The sequence below is a fragment of the Zalophus californianus genome, chromosome 17 (genome assembly GCF_009762305.2).
Source record: "Zalophus californianus isolate mZalCal1 chromosome 17, mZalCal1.pri.v2, whole genome shotgun sequence".
Taxonomy (NCBI): Eukaryota; Metazoa; Chordata; class Mammalia; order Carnivora; family Otariidae; genus Zalophus; species Zalophus californianus.
Genome location: NC_045611.1, coordinates 13,100,797 through 13,119,968, shown reverse-complemented (window position 1 = coordinate 13,119,968; position 19,172 = coordinate 13,100,797). Strand labels below are relative to the sequence as shown.

At 54.3% G+C, this 19,172-nt stretch overlaps 1 protein-coding gene across 2 annotated transcripts in view; it reads left to right on the top strand.

The window, feature by feature from the left end:
* The window catches only part of VAC14 (VAC14 component of PIKFYVE complex), a 102,034-nt gene that overhangs the window by 60,483 nt on the left and 22,379 nt on the right, over positions 1-19,172 (top strand). For both annotated transcript variants that reach the window (XM_027618051.2, XM_027618052.2), the window contains one exon: positions 1,999-2,131. In XM_027618051.2, coding sequence (XP_027473852.1) covers positions 1,999-2,131 — 133 coding nt within the window. The remainder of the gene's footprint in view (positions 1-1,998; positions 2,132-19,172) is intronic.

The following is a 19,172-nucleotide window of genomic DNA, read 5'->3' as shown; positions in this document are numbered from 1 at the left end:
TTCACAATGTTTGTTCTTCCAATCCATGAGCATGGAACGTTTTTCCATTTCTTTGTGTCTTCTTCAATTTCTTTCATGAGTATTTTATAGTTTTCTGAGTACAGATCCTTTGCCTCTTTGGTTAAATTTATTCCTAGGTATCTTATGGTTTTGGGTGCAATTGTAAATGGGATCGACTCCTTGATTTGTCTCTCTTCTGTCTTGTTGTTGGTGTATAGGAATGCCACTGATTTCTGTGCATTGATTTTATAGCCTGCTACTTGACTGAATTCCTGTATGAGTTCTAGCAGTTTTGGGGTGGAGTCTTTTGGGTTTTCCACATACAGTATCATATCATCTGCAAAGAGTGAGAGTTTGACTTCCTCTTTGCCGATTTGGATGCCTTTGAGGCATTATTCTTAATAGCCAAAAAGTGGAAACAACCAAATGTCCAGCAATGGATGAATGGTTAAAACATGGTATATCCATACAGTGGAGTATTATTCAACCAAAAAAAAAAAAAAGGAATACAAAATGCATACATACTACAATATGGATGAACCTTGAAAATATGCCAAGTGAAAGAAGCCACATACTGTATGATTCAGTAATACAAAATTTCCAGAATAAGCAAATCCACAGAGACAGAAAGTAGATTAATGATTGTCAGGAGCTGGTGGAGGGGGTAATGGGGAATGGCAGCTAATGGGTAACGAGGTTTCTTTTTGGGTGATGTTTTGGAATTAGTGGTGATCGGTGCACAATCTTATGAATATACGGGACACCACTGAATTGTACACTTTAAAAGGGTGAACTCTATGATATGTGAATGGTATCTCAAGTCGTGTGTGCGTTTTGTGCCCTGTTGGTGCCTCGGGCAGAGGGAGTGAGGATTCCTACCATCTCTAACACCTCTTTCCAGCAATGCCGTTGGGGTCAGCATGTGTGACGAAGAAAAACCAAAGAGATTGCATGGGGTGTATGAATATACTACATGGCGATCAACTAGGCATTCCTTCAGCCCTGCTGTCATCCTCTCCATGCCCGGTACCTTGCGGAGGAGAGCATGTGCTGGGGTGAGGCTGGGAGGGGGACTGTATGTGGCCCTCGGTGTATTTTCAGCTGGGGTGCATATCAGAGGGATACTCCGAATATGCTTCTGGTTCTAAAGCCAACTCTGGGCTTTGAAAATCTTTAGAGTACTAGTCTAAAAGAGCATTTCCACCTGAAGAAGAATGTCTGATTTAAAAACATTGTGGGGTGCCTGGGTGGCTCAGTCGGTTAAGCGTCTGCCTTCGGCTCAGGTCATGATCCCAGGGTCCTGGGATCAAGCCCTGCGCTGAGAGCCTGCTTCTCCCTCTCCCTCTGCTGCTCCCTCTGCTTGTGCTCTCTTGCTCTCTCTCTCTCTCAAATACATAAATACAATCTTTTAAAAAAAATAGTAAAAACGTCGAGTAAAGATTAAAGCCCTTGGTAACATTTTGTCAGGGTGCGCTGTCTTTAATCCAGCAGAGGTGTGCATAGTTTCCCTCGTCTTGAGCACCATTGGGAAAGGAATGTGGGTTTTGTTGACTGTCAAGGTTGTATGCCTATTTTACCCTTTTCTTCTCTTTGACATGTCATCTGTCCTTAACCAGCCAAAATGAAGCTCAAGTGTGTTTTTATTTATTGGGATGATAGGTATAGGTTTGTTTTATAAAAAATTCCTAGCACATAACAGCGGTCTCACAAATGGGTGTTCACTAAGTAATTGGGGGCTGGCTGGAGAGGTGGACAGGTAAGTGGGGATTTGTGCAGTAAGCAGTTGTATTTGCTTGTACGTACTTGTATAGTCCTTGCTTTTTTGCCCTTGACCCGAGGCCCTGAATTGAAGATTTTCCCTCACCTTGTTCCACACAGACCCCACCACCACCACCACCACCACCACCTTTCTGGAGTTTACGATTGCGTATGTTCTGTGGGGGTCCCACCATCCTGTGGACCATAGAGTAAATCCCAGCTCTGTCCGTTTTTCTGCAGGTACCAAAGGCTTAGAATGTTCTCCTTCCACCCCCACCATGAACTCCTACTTTTATAAGTTCATGATCAACCTTCTCAAGAGGTTCAGCAGTGAACGCAAACTCCTGGAGGCCAGAGGCGCTTTCATCATCAGGTCAGGCTCGGCGCACCTTCTCTTCCCCACACAGCCACACTTTTCCACTTCACACCGTGCCAGGGCTCCAAGCAGCCATTTTCTCCTCCCCTTCTCTCCTCTCCTTTTCCTTTGCATTTATTTTTAAAGAAACAAAGGAGCCCCCTGCCCCCTTCACACCAGGCTACTGTTGCTGCCAACCTGAGATAGGTCAGTGTCGCCATTTCTCGAACGGACGAATGACTTTTTCACTTGTGTCTCAAGGTTTTCCCTTGAGGTTAAGTGTCCTGTCAGTATGCCCTTGTTGGCGTCTTTGGGGAAGGAAGTAGGTGAGCCAGATGGAACACGAAGCGGGGCTGTGCTCAGGTGCCCAGCCGCCAGCACGGGGTTTGGCCAAGGTTGGTGGCAGCAGTCGCTCTGGCAGAGCTGGGATCTTGAGTCCTATGAGCCCGGCCTTGGACAGTCCCAGGACCCCAGCCCCTCTTGGCCTCTAGAACTCCTGTCACCAACAGCATAGCCAGGTCTGGCCCTTTGCCTCCTCCTCAGCTCCAAGGAGCCAGGGTCACCACAAGAGTGACCTTCAAGTCACCGAAATCTAGATGGGGCACAGATTTCTCCAGGCTCCCCCACAAAGCCAGGCAGAGAAGTTTTCTGGAATGGTCTGGGTGGCCTCCAATGCTCTGTGGCAATGGTTCTCAGCCCTGGCTTCCTTTTAGTCACCAAGGGCTTTCACCCTGTCCCATGAAATAAGCACCTCTGGGGTGACAGGGTACAAAAGCTGTCCAGGGTGCTCGGGGAGCTGACTAGACCAGTGTGGTCCGTGGGGTCGGGAAGGCTCTTGAGGCTATCTGCGGGGTCTGGGGGTTGAAGGAGGATTGCTGGCAGAGGGTCCGACCTGTACAGAGTCTTCAAGTCAGCAAAGAGCGTGGCGTGTTCATTTTGCTGTGATCCAGAGGGCAAGGGGGAGAGGGGCCCAGCCTTGCTGGCCACGCCAAGGTTGGAGGCCTCTCCCCGAGGCCAGGAGGAGTCACTGAAGGGGCTTGGGTCGGGGGACAGTATGACCAGATTTGTGTTTTTAAAGATTCCTATGCTGCTGAGGAGAAGGGGTGGATGGAGAGAGCAAGGTAGATGTGTGGGAGGCCATCTGGGAGGCTCTTGTCCAAGTGGAAGATGGTGGCTGCTTGGGAGGGGGATGGGAGGAAGCAACCAGCATTCCGTAATTTGTAACATGTATCATTGATTAGTGACCAATTACATGAGGGCCTCAGGGGACAGGCTGTCAGGAGTGACACTCAGGACTCTGGATGGTGGTGGCAGTACCTGCAATGGGAGCTCTAGAGGAGAAGCAGGGAGGGAGGAGGGTCCCGTGTTTGAGTTTAAATTGCTTTGGTAACATCAAAGGAGAGATGATGAAGCAGGTTGCTACCCCTGACTCTCAAAAGAGGGACTTATGCCCAGGATAGAAATGTGGAAATGGACAGCATAGTCCTTCATTCATTCACTCATTCATTCAGCAGATGGTTTTACTGAGTACTGACTCTGCCAAGTACTGCTCTGGATGGTTCTGTCCTTATGGAGCTTTCATGCCTAGGGAATAAGAATGGTCAGTGATAAGAGGGGCAGAGGGGGTAGGGAAGGGGCCTGAGGCTGAGCCCCAGGGAGCCCCAGGGTGTAATGGCCGGGGAAGGAAGGAGGAGCCAGGAAAGGAGGCTGAGGAGGACCTGGAGGTGGGAAGAAGCAAAAGCAGGTGGCAGGAGGCAGGGAGGGGAGATGAGTTCCACACGGGTCTGCCAGGAGCCATGCCAGGAGCCTGCCTGGCCACTTCATCCAGAGCTGCCTCCCGGGGCCCTCGCTTCAGGGCTGAGGGTGGAGTTGAGGGCGTGGGGTCAAAGGACTGAGTTGTAGGACTGGCCGGAAGGACAAATAGCAGGCCCACGAAGTTTCTGCCCGTCGGGAGGAATGGGCTTCTGATGGGCCAGACCACCAAAAGGTGTCCCTGTGGTTGTGGGAGGCTGTCGCGGCCCTCCTGCTCTTCTGAGGTCATGGAGAGCAGGGTTTCTCGAGCTCGGCACCGTAGGCGTTGGGGCTGGATAGTCCTTGGTGGTCGGGCCCGTCCTGTGTGCTGGGGGATGTGGAGCAGCAGCCCCGCCCTCCCGGCAGGTACTGTCAGAAATGTTTCCAGACAGGGCCACATACCACTGGGAGCAAAATCCTCCCAGGTGCGAGTGCCACAGTTACACAGGGACAGAAGTGGATTCTTAGCCTGCTCGGCCAGAAGGGGAGGCCTTCCCGTTTTGCTTCACATCAAGGTGGACAGTCAGTGGGATTGAAGTGGAGAGTAGAGGTGGTACAGGAGACCCCCCCATCAGGAGAGTGACAGTCTTTCCCCACATGAGTGACAGTTTACTTTACATGGTTTTCCACACTGCAGACATGTCAGTTCTCTTGACGAGCCCCCCTTGGCCTGGAAGCCTTTCAGGAACCAGTGGAGAGAGAGGCCTTCGAAGAAGGCATTTGTAACTAGTTTCCCTCCAGAGAACCGGACTCTAATGGGTTTTTCCATCCTCCAGCAGCCTCACATGCCCCATCAGGGGCTCGGGGAGAGGGTGCTCAGAGCCGTCAGCAGCATCCCCAGACTGCACCAAGCAGAAGTGTGGGCAGCGAGGGCATGCGTGGGCGTCCCCCCTCCACTGGCTCAGGGGCCCTGGGCTCCGTGAAGCTGGGGGCCTGGCGGCCACTGCCATATTCCCATTTACAGCCTCCAGGGTGGTGAGGCTTTCCTTGCTTTGCCTAGTGTCTTCCTAGCGGCCTGGGCTGACAGGCATCCTCATTTTGTGGAAGGGAAATGAGAGGAAGCCCTATACCTGCCAGGCTTGATGGGAGCTGAGCTGCAGACCCTTGCACTCTGCTAATTCCGCGCCTGCCGCTTCATCCCTTCTGTGGGGGAGTGCAGAGGCCAGGTGCCTTGAGGGGCCCTGCACAGCCTGCGACCCGGGCACTAGCACAGGAACCCAGTGGGCTGGAGTGGTAGCAACCTTGGGGCTGAGCCCCTCACACTTGTATCCCCCCCCCCAGTCCTTGGCGTCATTTGTCCAGCCTGCCCCCCGCCCCCCCAGAAGCAGCACCAGCACCTGCTTCCTCTGGGCAGCACGGGCTCTGAGCCAGCATGCCCGGCTGCCACTGACCAGCCCGCGTCACAGTCCCAGCCCGCCAGCCGGCCTAGGCTCTGGGTGCACAAAGCACAGCATCAGACATGGAGGAGGCCTTGAAAGACGTGTGCTCTCCTCCTCCTTCCTGTGATCAGACAGGGGAGTGAGCCCTTCCTCGAAGTTTGCTGGGGACAAGCCGTCGGGAACGTCAGCCTGCCTGTCTGCTTCTCATTTCATTTCCTTATTTTTTGCTGACGGCTTTAAAGAAAAGCATAGTAATGGTCCATGCAGACTGCTGAGATGAAGCCACGGGCCAGATAAGAAGCACAGAGTGATTTAAGCCTCTCCTTCAGGTGTTAAATGAACAAGTGAACAGCCATTGTTTCTACAGTAGTGCGTTTAGCTCAGGGAGCAGAAGGGGTTGCCGTCCAGAGGACAAAAGCAGCCCGAGTTGTTGAAGACAAACATCTGGTGGGCGTCTTGGCATTGAGCAAGATGCATGATTTCCCTCAGGACCCTGGAGTGTTTCCTCTCCCACACGCAGCTTTCCCAGGCTGCCCCTCCATGGGGCGGGGGGGGAGTGGGGACCCCGAGCCTCCCCCTTCAGGCCCCTGGGTGGGTCAGACCTCCTCTGTGCCATGGGACCTTGTTATCTGGTGGACGTAACAGTTTAGCCGTGTGGTGAACTTGGGGGAGCCGGAGGCTCCAGAGCCTCATCTCAGCTGCAGGACCAGAAGCTGAGCCCACATGTGGAGGGAGGGGACGTGGGGTGGGGGTGCCAGAGGGGGCCGGGCATCCCTCAGCCCTGCCCACACCTCTCCCCCTTCCCTGGACTCCACGGGAACGGGGCACATGGGCCTCCCACACGTCCTCGGGACCCAGATTAAGATTGGAACTTCTGGAGTCAAAGAGACTTGGGTTCAAATCCCAGATCCTCCACTTTTGGTCCGCGTGACCTGTTTCTGTAGTACTGCCTGCCGCGTCGTTTTGCAGAGAGGGTTACCTAAGACTGCACACTGTCGCTCTCCGCACAGCTTCATAACGGGGAGCTTTTGTTCCGCCTCATGACGTGGCCTCAGCCTCCCATGGCGGTCTGTGAAGACAGGAAACCAGACTCCAGAGAGGCCGAAATAGTTCAACCTTCTGTGCCGAGAGCTGGCCCTGGTGCGCCAGGCCTGCAGCCCCAGCACCTCGGGCACCCACCAGCGGCCCGGCCCCAGCCCCGTTCAAACAATTCTGCCCCAAGTAGGTGTTGGTGTACGTTTCCCTCCTCCGGCCTCTTCCCGCCCTCCATGCCAATGCAGCAGAACAAGCGCAGGGCTGTTTTCCCATGAACCGGGCCGCTTATACTCCGTAGAAAGGAAGAGGAGGGAGAAAACGCAGCCTCTTTGATAAACTGATATGAACTGCAGCGTGATCCAACAGCTGGGATCCTTACAAGGCCTGCTTCTGTGCTGGGAAGTGAGCGCGTCTCGGGACACCCCACTCCGCCCGCCAAGATGGCCCTCGGGCCAGCCATCCTTTGGCTTAACCAACTGTGCTTCTCCCCCCCTCCTCTTCCTCCCTGCTGCCTTGCAGAGAGGACTTGCCAGAGAATGCTTTCTTTTTAATGAGTGCCTGCTGTGAACTCAAAGGCTCCAACCCCAGCCAGCCCAGCCGATGGTGGAGGAGGTCCTGAGCACCCTTCCCGGGGACACAGGTGCCCCTAAGATGAGAGCGTTTGAAGAGGCCGGGCCAGGGGCCCAAGTGGAAGAGCAGGAGACAGTCCTGCGTCTTCTTCCATGAGACCTGAACCCAGAGAAGCCCCGAGATAAAGCTTCCTGTTCATTTTGGTCCGCCCCTCACCTCTGATACACATGGGCATGGCAACCTCTCCAGTTCAGCAAATTTCACACAGTCCCTACGACTTACCCCTGCTGGTCCTGCCCTTGCCTTACCCCACCCCACCCCACCCCCGGATTTGCAAAAGAGCCCTGTGCTTGGGAGGGGAGAGGGGGAGGAGGTTGATTGGCTGCCGAGGTGGGTGGTGGGGCAGGAAACCCAGGGCCTAGGAAGCCACTGGAAACTGGACTTGTTCTTAATTGCATCACGGGGAGGGCCTCAAGGGAAGCAGTGGTCTTTCACGCGGTAACTGGGAAATTCCACTTTGCTGTCTTCGTATGGTCCACCTGTGAGACAGGCTGTCGTCCGGGGCCACACTGGCTGACCCTCCCCCCCTCCCCTCCCCCCTCCCCCCTCCCCCCCCCCCACTCTCCTTCTCACTCTGTGTCCTCCCAGTCCTTCCCAGCCTCCGGAGCTCATCAGCATCAGGTACCCCCCTTACAGGCTTCATAGGCACCACGTGATGTGCCAGGGGGCATTGGCCGGGCCCCCCCAAGCCCATTGTGCTAATGCTAATGCAAGATGGATGCGAGTAAAGGGGCAAGACCCAGATCCCTGGTTCAAATGGCATTTTAGAATAGCACACTTTGCCTCTGGCCCCCCGCCTGCGGGAAAGAGCTTCTAAGAGGCCCTCCTGGTTTTTACTCTCCCCTTTAATGGGATGCGTTCATTTGCTCCGAATAAAAATAATCTGCTTTGACAAACATGCGCCAGCTGAAGTCTGTCGGCTAGAAGGGACCCAGAATGCAGGTGGGGTTTGACCTTTTGTTCATCTGAAGCCATATTGATTGGGTCCCCAGCTGAGGGGAAGGAGACAGGACATTGAACAGGATTGGAGGAATTCTTCCAAGGAATTTCTTACTTCCGTCTCAGAAGCTTCTCTTCTTGCTGACTTGAAGTAAGGCTGCCCGACTCCTGTGTGCATCTTCTGGAGGTTTCCACAGTCATTCTTTCCCCAGAGACCAGGGGGGCTGGGGTGCTTTTGTTGAGATGCAGGACAGCAAAGAGAGTATGTGGCAGAAGCTCTTTTGCATAACCAGCTCTTGGCTTTGATCTAACTGGAAACAACGTGGAGAACGTGACCGGCAGGGAGGCACAATCTGATACGCCAGAGATTGAGAGGAGAAGTCTAGCCCTGAAGGTAAAATACAAAGATGTCCTTGGGGAGGGCAAAATTCAGGCGGCCCAGAGAGCCCAACCTGGTCTGTTTCCACTGTCTCCTAACCCATGAAAAGGTGCCACGTCCCAGCACCTCACAGAAACATCTGTGACCTGGGAGTGCCCGGGAGGGCTGGGGACCTGGAGGCAGGCCAGTGGCTTTGCTCTCCTCCTCCGGGCAGTCTCCACGATGTCCCTGTAGGACCCACTGTTACACACGCTGGCACTCCCTGCGAGAAGGGCGTATTTTCTTCTGGAAGATGGGAACCACATGTGGTGGGCCTTGTTAGGCAAGGCTGGGATTAATTAGGTCCTACTGGGGGAGGTGGGGGTGGAAAGAGGAAGTGCTGGCCAGAGGGAGCCCTGCGCGGTGTGTGCTGAGGTCTGAGGAGCCTCAGAGGAAAACGTCTCCATGTGTCAGGGGTCCTCGTGGATCCCTGTGACAGGGAACTGGAAGAAGGCCAAGGATCCGCTTGCTTTAGAGGTCCCAGATGAACTTGGCCAGGGGAGGCCGTGTGACCCAAGCAGGCCTCCTCCCACAGAACCAGCCATTCACCTTGCACCTAGAAGCCCCCGTGGACGGGCTAAGGACTCAAGAATGGACTGGCGGGAAAGCTCATTCTGTGCCCACCGCACCGCGTGCCTTGGACTCCCCATGGCATGGGTGCTGGCACCTGCTCTGTTCTTCCCAGCCTCAGATTAAAAGCACTTTCTTGTAGTCTCCACACCTAAGAAGCATCAGCTCCCCAGCCCACGGCTCAGGCAGCCTGCACGGCTGGGGGTGACTGTCAAGAACCGTTGCCAGTGGCTAAGAACTTGATCGTGGATTTCCTTCTGAAGCTTGAGAGGTTTTCCGGATGGAATCGGCAGTATTGTCTGGAGCTGTTTATACTTTACCTAAGGATGTCAGGAAACTAATGAAGTTTTGACCTTGTAAGTCAGACAGCTTAGTTAATTAGCAGGTAGCTGACGGCTATCCTGATACAGCGTCTGAACAAAACAGTGGCAGGAATTGTCCCCTAAAAGTCATCCCATCCTCCTCCCTCCTTGGGGGAGAGCTGCGTCTGAGCCAGGACACACACAAGGGTGTCCTTGGTTTTAAAGGTGCTTCTGAACTCCTTCTGGAACAGCAGTTCTAGAGTGTGTCCTGTTCACCCATCGTAGAATGTTTCTTCGGAAGCTCTTTTCTTTATCCTGGTATCGTTTCAGCTCAGGTTTTCTCAGGGGCCTCTGGGGGGGTTCTCCTCTCTCTCCCCACAAGTGGTTTCCTTTAGCAGGTAGCCATGAAGAACACACACACACACACACACAAGCACACACACATCCTGCCCCTGTCTTCCGAAAAATGTAGAGAAGGTCTCTATCATGTGCAGTTTGTGAAAGGCCATCCAGACGAGCTGCTGCTTCCACATAAAAGGAGGGCTCCTGTCCCAGCCTGTACAATGGTTCCGCCTCCGAGGACCCTCACCTGGGAGAAACCTGGCGCTGAATTGAGCCTCAGAAGGTGAGCACAAGCCCACATGAAGTACACACGGTCCATGGGGAAGGGTGCTTTGTAACCGAAGCAGCACTCAGGATCCGAAGTGGAGAATGGAACTTCCTTCAAAAGTTTGCAGCTTCAACTCCCAGGAGCGCCCTTACTCCAAGTCCTGGGTCATGCTGCATGCTCCGTGGGGCTGCTGTGTTGCCATCCAGAGACCCCAGAGCGGAGTGTCTTGGTTGTCTTCCAGACTGGGTGGTGGAAGCCTTTTGGGAAAACTGCCCCGTTTCCAGTCTGGACTCTGCTTTTCCTCAGCCCTCATGCGAGTGAAGCTGTGCCCTCTCGCGGTGTCTCCTTTCCACCCAGGGGTGTTAACCCACAGAAAATCCCCACCAAGACCCATCCTGATGTGGCCACTGCCACCACCTCTGCTAGGGCTCTTATGCCACTGGCTGCCGCCGTCTCCCATGCAGAAGTGAAACACTGAGTAAATCTGCACGTCCTTTCCTGCCTGCCTTCTGGACCCGGCCTCCAGCCTCCTGCCTGTCCATGATCCTGGCCTACTTCCGGTCTATATTTAGATGACATAATCTCATTGGAACTGCCTGGCACTTGGACAGTGAATGTCTTTCTGGGTCTAAATCTCCATTTCGACTGCTCTTTTTTTTTTTTTTAAAGATTTTATTTATTTATTTGAGAGAGAGAGAATGAGAGATAGAGAGCACGAGAGGGAAGAGGGTCAGAGGGAGAAGCAGACTCCCTGCCGAGCAGGGAGCCCGATGCGGGACTCAATCCCGGGACTCCAGGATCATGACCTGAGCCGAAGGCAGTCGCTTAACCAACTGAGCCACCCAGGCGCCCTCGACTGCTCTTGAGAACATGTCTCACCGCCCCCCTTCTTCTCCCAGATGATTTGTTCTACCTTCCAGTTCATCGCAGTTGCTTGCACCATCCACGTTGGCCTCTCTCTCTGAAGCTGAGCTGGGATGGATTTCAGGTGCACTCCAGGGTCTTCGCTCATTTCTCTCCGGTCCCCTGCCGAGTGTCCCATGCTGTCTGTTTTGAGCCTTGCTTCTCTTTCCTCTCAGAAGCTGCTTTCCCATGAGCTCAGCGTTTTGTCCTCCATTTCCTGGGCCATGCACCCCAGCTCCAGCTCTCAGGCGGGACGGGTTTCCTGAACGTGGAGCCATCTGAGCCTCCTTGTTGTGCTCCCCCAGAGAGCTGCTGCCTTAGTCAGTAATGGCGCTCCTGTTTCTAGTTCACCCTCAGCCTTGTCGTCAGTCAACTCATGCTGCAGAGGGGACCCTGTGCCCCAGACTGCTGCCTGCATATCCACTCCCTCCCCGTGAAGGAAGAACAGCCCTTCGTGTGGCTTCAAAGGAGAATGTGTCCTAGGAGGGAACGCTCCGTCCCCGGGAGTTCTGACTTGTTTGCTGCTCTTTTTGCTTTTTCTGCCATCTCTCCGGCAAAACCCTCTTTCTTTCTTAACCACATACCGTTTCACTTCAGTGCTGCCCCAGATCTGTCTTCTTTCCTTCTCCCGATCAGGGCAATATGGCAGTCTTACCTCCCTCCAAGCCGTGATGCCTGTGATGCCTTTTTCAATGTAAATTTTTCATTGAAGAACAACATACTATCTAACCGTGCACAAATCATAGGTGTACTACCACTCAGTTCATTTTCACGAATTATCTACACCCAGCACTCCGATCAAGAAGTACAGCATTTCCAGCACCCAGAGTCCCTTTCATGTCTCCTCCCAGTTAGGACCTCTCCTCCTCCCCAGAGTAGCTACTGTCCTGACTTCTAACACTATAGGTTTGTTTTACCTGGTTTTGAACTTGATATAAATTGAAACCCACAATTCTTACTCTTATAAAGGCTGGCTTCTTTTGATCCGCTTTAGGTTTGTGAGGTTCATCCATGTTAGATGTGCAGTAGTTCACGTTTCTGGAGAGTATTCCACTGTGTGAAGATACCATGATTCATTGACCCATTCTGCTCCTGATGGGCACTTGGGTTATTTTCAGTCTGGCACTATTACGTGAACATATGGGTACGTTTCTCTTAGATACATACCTAAGAATTGCTGGATTAGAGTCCATACATAGTTTAGCTTTAGTAGATATTTCTGACACTGCTTCAGTGTCCACTCTCTCAGCCGCGTCTGAGAGATCCGGTGGCTCATGTCCTCACCAGCGCCTGGTATCGTCAGTCTTTGCTTTTAGAAGCCATTCTGGCAGGTGTGTGGTGGTACCACCTTGTGGTTTTAATTTGTGTTTCCCTGAAGACTAATGGAGAACTTCTTGTCACTTATTGGCCTCTTGGATATCCTCTTTTGTGATGAGCCTGTTCACATTATTTCCCCCATTGGGTTTTTGGTGCTTACTGATTTGTAAAAGTTCTTTATATATTTTGGATTCAAGTCTTTCTCAGATGTATACCCTACAGGTATCTTCCCCCTACTCCGTGGCATGCCTTATCATTTTCTTGATAATGTCTCTTGATAAGTAGAAGTTTCTAATTTTTAATGTAGTTCAAGTGATCAGTTTTTCTTCACAGTTAGCATTTTTTATGTTTTGTGGTGCTTTTTCAGGGGATTAGGAGCTCACGAAAACTAACCATAAAGCTGCCTGTTTCTGGTTGATGTTAAGCATTCTCAGGGAGCTGGAATATTAATCCACCTCATACCCAAGGTATTACTTCTTAGCTCTAGCCAGGATCTTGGAGGCCACCTAGTCCAGCCTGCTTGCGCTTTGTCAAAGCAAAGACTCCTCGTCACCCTCCACCCTCCCCGCTCAGCTGAATCCTCAGCTTAACACATGACCCCGGGCATCCTCTCGTCCTCTGCCCCTGGCTTCTGGTGCAGCCGGGCCAGCAGTGGTCCGCAGCCTGGAGTCGGGAACCGCGAATCTAGCCGTATGGGTCGGCACTCTGAGTGGCCGGAGGCAGGACCCCAGGTCACAGGTACCAAAATGAGTGAGGGGGCTTGACTAGACTGTGTGACCAGACAGAGCGGGAGAGCAGCAAGATCCAGGAACTCGGCGTTTCCCTGCGGTGGAGACATGGCCGCCACGTCCCCACAGGTTGTGCCTAGGGGAAGGAGCTCTCACTGGCTCACGCAGGGTCAGGCCCCCATCCCGTGGGGCAGCAGCAGCCCGACCAGAATCCACAGGGAGTGGGGAGCAACAGCTCTCCAGAGGACAGGGGCCACTCTGCCCACAACAAAGGGAAGGACTTGCCGACCAGCAGCAGCCCCAGGGGCCCGCCGCGCGCCTGCTTTCCTGAGTAGTTTTCTTACGTTGAAAGTGACGATGCAGATCATTATCTCCTCTGAATCCTCAGGAGGATTTAATGACGTAACAAAGTGTTCAGAAGACTGTCTGGCACCTGGTAACTGTGACAGTGATCGTGATGAGTGGCACCTGCCCTTTCTCTGTGCCGTCCAGAGCTCGGAAACCCAGGGCGTGGGTGGGTCACTGGCCGCCGAGCCCAACCTGGCACCCGTTCGCCCCCTTTCCAGCCCCTCGCCTGCGTCGGTGGTATAGTGGTGAGCATAGCTGCCCTCCAGCCCCTCGCCTGCATCGGTGGTATAGTGGTGAGCATAGCTGCCCTCCAGCCCCTCGCTCGCTCTCATGCCGCGCACTGCCTCTCCCTCCGTGGTCTGCGGCCGATCGTCACTGTCTCTTGTTTTCGAAGGAAGCAGAAGGGAGGAAGCCATTGAACAAACTTAACACATGACCCCGGGCGTCCTCTCATCCTCTGCCCCTGACCTAGGCCCTGCCCTGTTCAGTGCCACCCAGTCAGGACTCTTGACTGCATGTGACAGAAAACCGGCTCCCGCTCTGTGTAGAAAAACAGAAAGGGAGTGTGCTTTCGGGTCCGAGGAGTGGCTCATGTGCGGCAAGAGCCCTCCTCATGTCCTCAGGACTTGGTCTTACCTTGTCACCTCCATAGCTGGCTCTTCTTCCTCCTCTGTCAGCCCACCCTGGGCAGGCCATCCACCCTGAGGGAGGCAGACCCAAGCGGCATCCACCCTGTGGTCGAGGTCCATATGTGGACTGAAGGGGGACATGAAGCGGGGCCCCCTGTGGGGCAGCGGAAGGAGTGACACATCCCTTCCACGCTCCCAGCAGCCAAATCCTCCATCTGCCCCGGAAAGGGGCGGGGTGGGGGGGTGTTGCTGAGTAGTGACCAGGGACCTGTGACCTTCCCAGAGACCACTCCGAGGGCAGGCGGGAAATGGAATCCAGCCTCCAGCTCATCCCTCCTTTGTGGCTTCCTACCTTTTGAACACTGCACCCCACCAGAGACTAGGTCATGGGCTGTATGGCTGGCTGTGGACTTGGTTAGACACAGGCCCTCTTGGGCGTGCTCCCAGAATGATGGCTCCAGGCTGGGATCAAAGAGAGACCAGGAGAGTCTCCGTGTGGATTTGAGGCTCAGTTCAGAGTGGCCAGAAGGGACCTTAAGGATCAACTGAATTCTTTCACACACAAGGAAATGGAAGCTCTGGTTTTTCCAGTAACTGTTTGCATGTGCTGCCTTCATGCCGCAGCCTGGGCTAGGCAGACCCAAGCCCAGCCAGCACACTGTGCGGACAGGGACCCGGGTGGGTCTGGGGCACTGTTAGAAGGAAGAGCTCAGGCTAGCCCCGCTGGCGGTAAGGGTCAAAGATTCACTGTCTACAAGGTCCTTTCCATGACTGTTCCTGGAGCGTGTGCGGTCTGCCAGGCCCCACACCAGCCCCGGGCACACAAGAGCCCGAGAGCCCACCCCTCCCTTCACCGAGGGGGCAGTCTAGTGACATTGGCAGACAGGTGACAAGTGACCAAGAAATGTGTGCCCTGGTGTCGTGACTCGAGCTCTGGAGGAAACGGTGGCGGGGGGGGGGGGGGGGGCGCGGTCCTCAGGTTTGGGCTTATGTTAAAGGGGGTACCCCACAGCTTCAGCGGAGCCAAAAAGCTGTGACCTGGATCTGATATTTTCTCGGAGCATAAAAGTGCCCTAATTTTCCCTCTCCTCAGGCTCAGCTGAAGCTACGCCAAGAATTGGCTTTTAAAGGCTGCCTGAAATGTGGTCTGCAGCCAAAAATCTATAGAGCCACTGCGTTTGTGACCTTGTTGAAAATGCTTACTGAGGAAAACCAAGGGGGTAGGGTTTGGGATTTTTTTCCTTTTTAAAATTAAAAAAAAAATCAATTTGGCCCTCCTCACCCCATCCCTTTTTCCTCTTGGCACATTCCCTCCCCAGAATGCCTGAGTGCTCCAGCCCCACTGAGCTCATCTCTTCCATTTGTCCACACCTCCCCCATTCCCCAATCCCGCTCCATCCCCCCCCCCCGCCCCCCATGCTTCAGGAATGAAAAATACCAAGTGGGTTAAAATAAGGAGCCTGGGTATAGCCCTGGAAATTAGGCCACAGCTGTCAGGCCAGGCAAGAGTCCTCTCTCTGAGAATGGAAATGCCTGGAGCAAGCACTCGGCCCCTCCCCTGTGAGGACAGATAAGAGTCTCTTCCCTAGCACTGCCCCCACCTCCCCAGGGGCTGGCCAGGAAATGCCATTTGTCATTGAGCAGACCTGTCTTAGTGCCCACTGGCGGGAACACCGCAGTGGACAGAGCTGGTCCCTACGCTCCCGGGGTCAGTCACAAACACCAGCAGCAGTGGTGGTCTTTGGGAGCAGATGAGGTGGGGGTAATGCCCAGTCCCCATGGAAGGGTCCAGGAAAGTTTCAGGAAAGAGATGCTGTCTAACTTAGCCATGAAAGATAAGTAGGGACTGGGTGGGGTTGGGGAGGAGAAGGTGTTTCTGATGAAGCCAGCAGTCTGCTCAGAAGCCTGCTGTGGGCCTGGGGGCTTGTGCCCTGGCACCCCAGGGAGCTGGGGGTGCAGCTGTGACCAGGCCCCTGACTATTTCTTGAGCAGCCCTGAGGTACCCAGTGAACCACTTAAGGGCCTGAGCAGGTTCAGAAAACTCTTTCCACCTGCTATAAGCATGCACAAGACCCTGAGAGGAGAAACCACTGATAGGTGGCCACCCCTAGAGTCTTCAGGATGGCACTGAGCAAGCCTCTATCTCCCCCAGCCAAGGAACGACTGCAAGTCTGCATGAGGCCACACTGAGGTGGCTGGCCCCCCACAGCCCAGTGCCCTGCCATGCTTCCGTAACATCCAGTGAATGCAAGGGAAGTGGGCCCACAGGGTGCAGGGGGTACTCAAGTGTGTGTTACCTTGTGACCTTACAGGCTCTCCCCCACCATTAGCCTCCCCAAACACCAAAGACTAGTTAAGGAGTGGCTCAAGAAGCTTGCTTGACAAGGAATTGGGCTGCTTCATCTTTCTAGAAGATTCACTGCTGCTGGGAGCAGCAGTTTGAGCAGATAATCTGGACTAAATTTAAAAACTTTCTCAGCACCCCAGACGTCCCTGCCCCAACTTGTTTGACTCTTCAGGGGACACTGCCTTCAGTCACTTAATTCCAGGTGCCTGTGAATTCAGCCAGCTTGCCTTGTCCAGTCATTTCTCCTGAGAAGAGTCCGCTTTTTTCTTTCTCCCACGTGAGCTGAGCCCCTCCTTTGAGCCCCTTTCCTGAAGGACCCCCCCCCCCGCCCACCTGTGTCAGTAGCCCCTGGCCCAGACAGTTGGCCAGTTCCTAGAGTGACCTCACTTCCTTCCTGCCCTTGAAGCCAGAGCAGCTGCGCACCCCCATCCCTTCTGCTTCTCCCAGCCCCCCAGTAGTGTGGTAATTGGTTTCTTAGATCTTCAGCTGCACACCCTGTCTGGGAGTATTTCCTGGTCTCCTGACCCTCTGCAGGAAGACCTGTGATCTTACTGCCGTGGGGACCCCGAGGGCAGGGGGCAGTGCAGACCCGGCTGCTCCGTCAGCTCCCCACCCCTGCAGTCCCTCTGCTCTCTCTCAGGCCACTAGTACCCGACATAGCAGCAGCGCCACCACTCTCTGCCCCGATCCCCCGCTGCAGCCCAAGGTCACACTCTCGCCAGGATGGGGCTCTGGGTCTCGTGTGACCAAGCGGCTTCCCCGGCGATATCTGCCCCCAGCTCGGCTCCCGGGATGAGAATCTGTCATTATGGTTCTCGGAAGGTCACAGCTTTCATTGCATTTCTGTGGGGTCAGGAGAAAATGTCAAGGCTCTCTCCACATGTTCAGTCTTCCCAAGCCAGCACGATGGCAGGGCAGGAGGGTGAGGAGGGGGACGTCCGGAGAAAGGAAGGCAGGATGGACAGACCCCAACTGGCTTGAGTGCCCGAGGGGCATGGGGGGGGGGGCCCACAGTGCAGCCTTACCCACAGCTGTGCCACTTCTCAAGGGCTGGGCGCCCTGGCACAGCCTCCAGGGAGGACACCTCCCTGTTTCATCATCTGAGTCCTCCTGCTCCGACTGCCCCTCCAACAATCTCCCAGTCCACCCTCTCCATCAGCCTTGACTTGCCTCTGCCCTCCCACTCAGAAGGGGCATCTGGAAAGGCAGCCCTTAGCCCCTCCGTACTTCTACTGGAAGAATGTGATTGCATGGGGCCCTAGTGACGCTATCAACAGCAGCCCAGGGGGTGGCCTTGCCGGGCGTAGCCGTGGCCACGCGTGGACACGCATCTCACGCTGCGCGCCGCTCGCACCCACGATCCTCGGCCTCTCTGGGCAGGCAGTGCAGGGCAGCTCTGCTCTGATTGAAGGCAGGGGCTTCGTCTCCATTGAGACTTTCTCTTCGTGATTCTATTTCCAGAGAAAGCCTCCCCTGTAGTAGGCACTCCTGCCTGCGAGTGGAGCCAGGCCTTTTCTCCTGCTCGTATTATGTTAATCGCTCCTTGCAAACAGGCAGACTTTGTAGGAGGTTTGCCTGGTTTTAGATGAAACCTACGCCTTTGAAGCAAAGAGCAGTAGCTAAAAATACCATCTCCCGGCTGTTGATCCTCTCATTTGTAAAATGCATGTTTCCATTGTTAAATCAGCAAATCTGCAGCAGCCCCCACCAGGGAGAGAGAAGCTCTGCCATCTGGGCGGGAGCAGGGACACTCAGAGGAGACGCCCCCTTCCCAGCACCCTGCTCCCCGCGCCTCCTCTGAGAATCTCCACAACGGAGTCCAGAAGATCCCAAAAGAACTTCCTTCTTAGCTATTGTTGAAAAAAATGTAGACCACGTAAGATAAAAAACCAAAACAGTGCAGAAGACCTAGCTTAAAATGTAAAAGGCCCATCAACACCACCTCCTCCCCCAGGAGTAGCCTCTGTTTTGGTACCATGTATTTCCTTCCAAAACTCAGTCTTACGCTTGTGAATACACAGCATGGCCAAGTTTGGTTTTGGTTGTGGTTGTGCATTTCCAGCAGTGGACCCGGGACTCGGATGGCTCCTCAGGCTGCCTTATTTGCACGCGCCAAGCGCACCTCCCTCAGGATCCCGAGTGCACTTGGTCACTGTGCTCTCAGCTCCAAGCACAGTGGCTCCGGGTCACCCTCCCTTATCAAGGCCACCACCTCACCGTGTTCAACTCCATCGCTTGTCTCTGTGGGCGTGGTGGCGGGTGCAGGGGGAGGGCAGGGTGGCCGCTTGCCTGGCCCAGCTCTGCCGCGGAGAGCCTGGTCTGTAATTGAGACTGGGGACTCCAGATGCCTGCAGACACTTTCCCCAGAGGGACTTCCACAAACACCTCCCACCTTTCCCGCTCTATTCATTTAATCCGATGCGGATTTCCTGGGCTGGAAAGGAACGTTCGGATGAAAAGCCCATTTCATGCATCTTGAAACTCCCTGAAAATGACTGATCACGAGGAATTTTCACAGCTTCCCGGCACGGGGTTAAGGAGGGTACAAATAAGAGAAACCCCCTTCGTTCGGCCACAAAGGACCAAGGGAGTCCCTTCCTTGCTGTCTTTGCCCCGTCGCTTCTGCGTGGCTCTTCCTTCCTCCCAGCCCTTTCTCTCTGATCTTACCATTTTCCAAGAGACTCAGCAGTGAGGCTGCTGGATATTTGCTCTCTGACCAGCAGTGGGGTATTACTGTTTCACTTCGCATTGTTTCCGACGCTTAGCTTCATACCCTGTAAGCGGGTACTTGTAAAGGGCTACAGACAGCAATCTCAGTTTATAAAATTTCATAAAACCCCCGAGGCTAAAGATCTGAAGGGCAGAAAGGCAGGAGCGACATGTGCCCAACGCAGCAGCATCCGTGACAGCCGAGGAAGCAGAGCCTGAGGCCAGGGTGGCAGGCACGGCTCTGGCCTGAGTGTTGCCGTCCTTTTCCTTCCGTTTGAACAGAGGGAGTCGGGGCTGCGCACAGCGGGCTTGGGAGCCCTACGGTGGAGACCGGTGGGGAAATAGCCAAAGGCCAGGTGGAAACTTAAGAAGACCAGGCCCGGGCTCTGGGGAGGTGGGGTACA